Source organism: Cynoglossus semilaevis, chromosome 3, assembly GCF_000523025.1.
Source record: "Cynoglossus semilaevis isolate Cse_v1.0 chromosome 3, Cse_v1.0, whole genome shotgun sequence".
Classification (NCBI taxonomy): domain Eukaryota; kingdom Metazoa; phylum Chordata; class Actinopteri; order Pleuronectiformes; family Cynoglossidae; genus Cynoglossus; species Cynoglossus semilaevis.
The window spans coordinates 12696003-12696964 of NC_024309.1; the positions used below are offsets into that span (position 1 = coordinate 12696003).

General features: G+C 44.9%; 1 protein-coding gene across 2 annotated transcripts in view; it reads right to left on the reverse strand.

The window, feature by feature from the left end:
- Window positions 1-6: 6 nt before the first annotated feature.
- The window catches only part of tmem108 (transmembrane protein 108), a 30609-nt gene continuing 29653 nt past the window's right edge, over window positions 7-962 (reverse strand). For both annotated transcript variants that reach the window (XM_025054339.1, XM_008308184.3), the window contains exon 6: window positions 7-519. In XM_025054339.1, coding sequence (XP_024910107.1) covers window positions 403-519 — 117 coding nt within the window. In that variant the 3' untranslated portion in view covers window positions 7-402. The remainder of the gene's footprint in view (window positions 520-962) is intronic.

Consider the following 962-nt stretch of genomic DNA (forward strand, 5'->3'; position numbering starts at 1 on the left):
GGGATTGATCTGAAAGAGAGAAAAAAAGTAGAATTACAGCTTTGATGTTCTCATAACACGTGTCTCTCGCTCCGTGGCACTCAGCATCCCACCACTGTGGTGACACCTGCTGCATACCACATATATTTGTATTTTATAAAGACAATAAAAACTTTTTTTAAGACCTTTTTTTTGTAGAAAATGTACATCAGAAAAATATGCAGGTGCATCCTCATAGTAAATAGCGTCTGCTTACATCACTCTCCTTTATAAGGTTGCTCTTTGTTTTTTATAATATACAGTATAAAGTCAAAAGTCTCTGGATTTTTTGTTTTTTGTTTTAACACATATAGAAAATAGACAACAACAACAGGGGGAGCAGGAGATGGGAGTGGGACAGGGAGGTGTCCTCCGTCTCTGTCTCTAGATGGCAGAGGCTTTGTCTCTGTTGATGAAGAGTGTCTCCTGGCAGAACGGGTTAACCAGTACTACGCTGCTGCCACCGTAGTCTCCATTAGGGGGTAGACAGGTGTCATGGTCCTGCGAATACAAAAAGGACAAGGATTTATAGACACAGGTGCTTTGCCGTTAAAAGCCTACAGAAGCCGTGAGTCGTGAATCACACTCGAGGCCACAGCATTAGTGCAGGAACTGCAGACGACTCTCTGTGCGTCTACAGTGAGTCGCTCTCCACAGACAAGTGTGCGGAGGAGGAAGAGAGTAATGTGTAGGTTTGGGGAAAACCCACAGGGCTTTAATGAAAGGTTGAACAGAGGTATCTGACAAAAGCTGAGGCCAACACAGATCCAGCAGGGAGAAAAAGAGGGATTTTACAGCTTAATAGGTGGAGAGACAAAAGACGTGAGTCAGACGAGACAGAGCTAACGTCAAAAGGATGGAGGTTGGCGATGATGGAGAATGGGCTGTGCTGGTGAGTCAGCAGTAATCAGGCAAAGGATGGAGGGGAGGGGGAGATGGAGGGA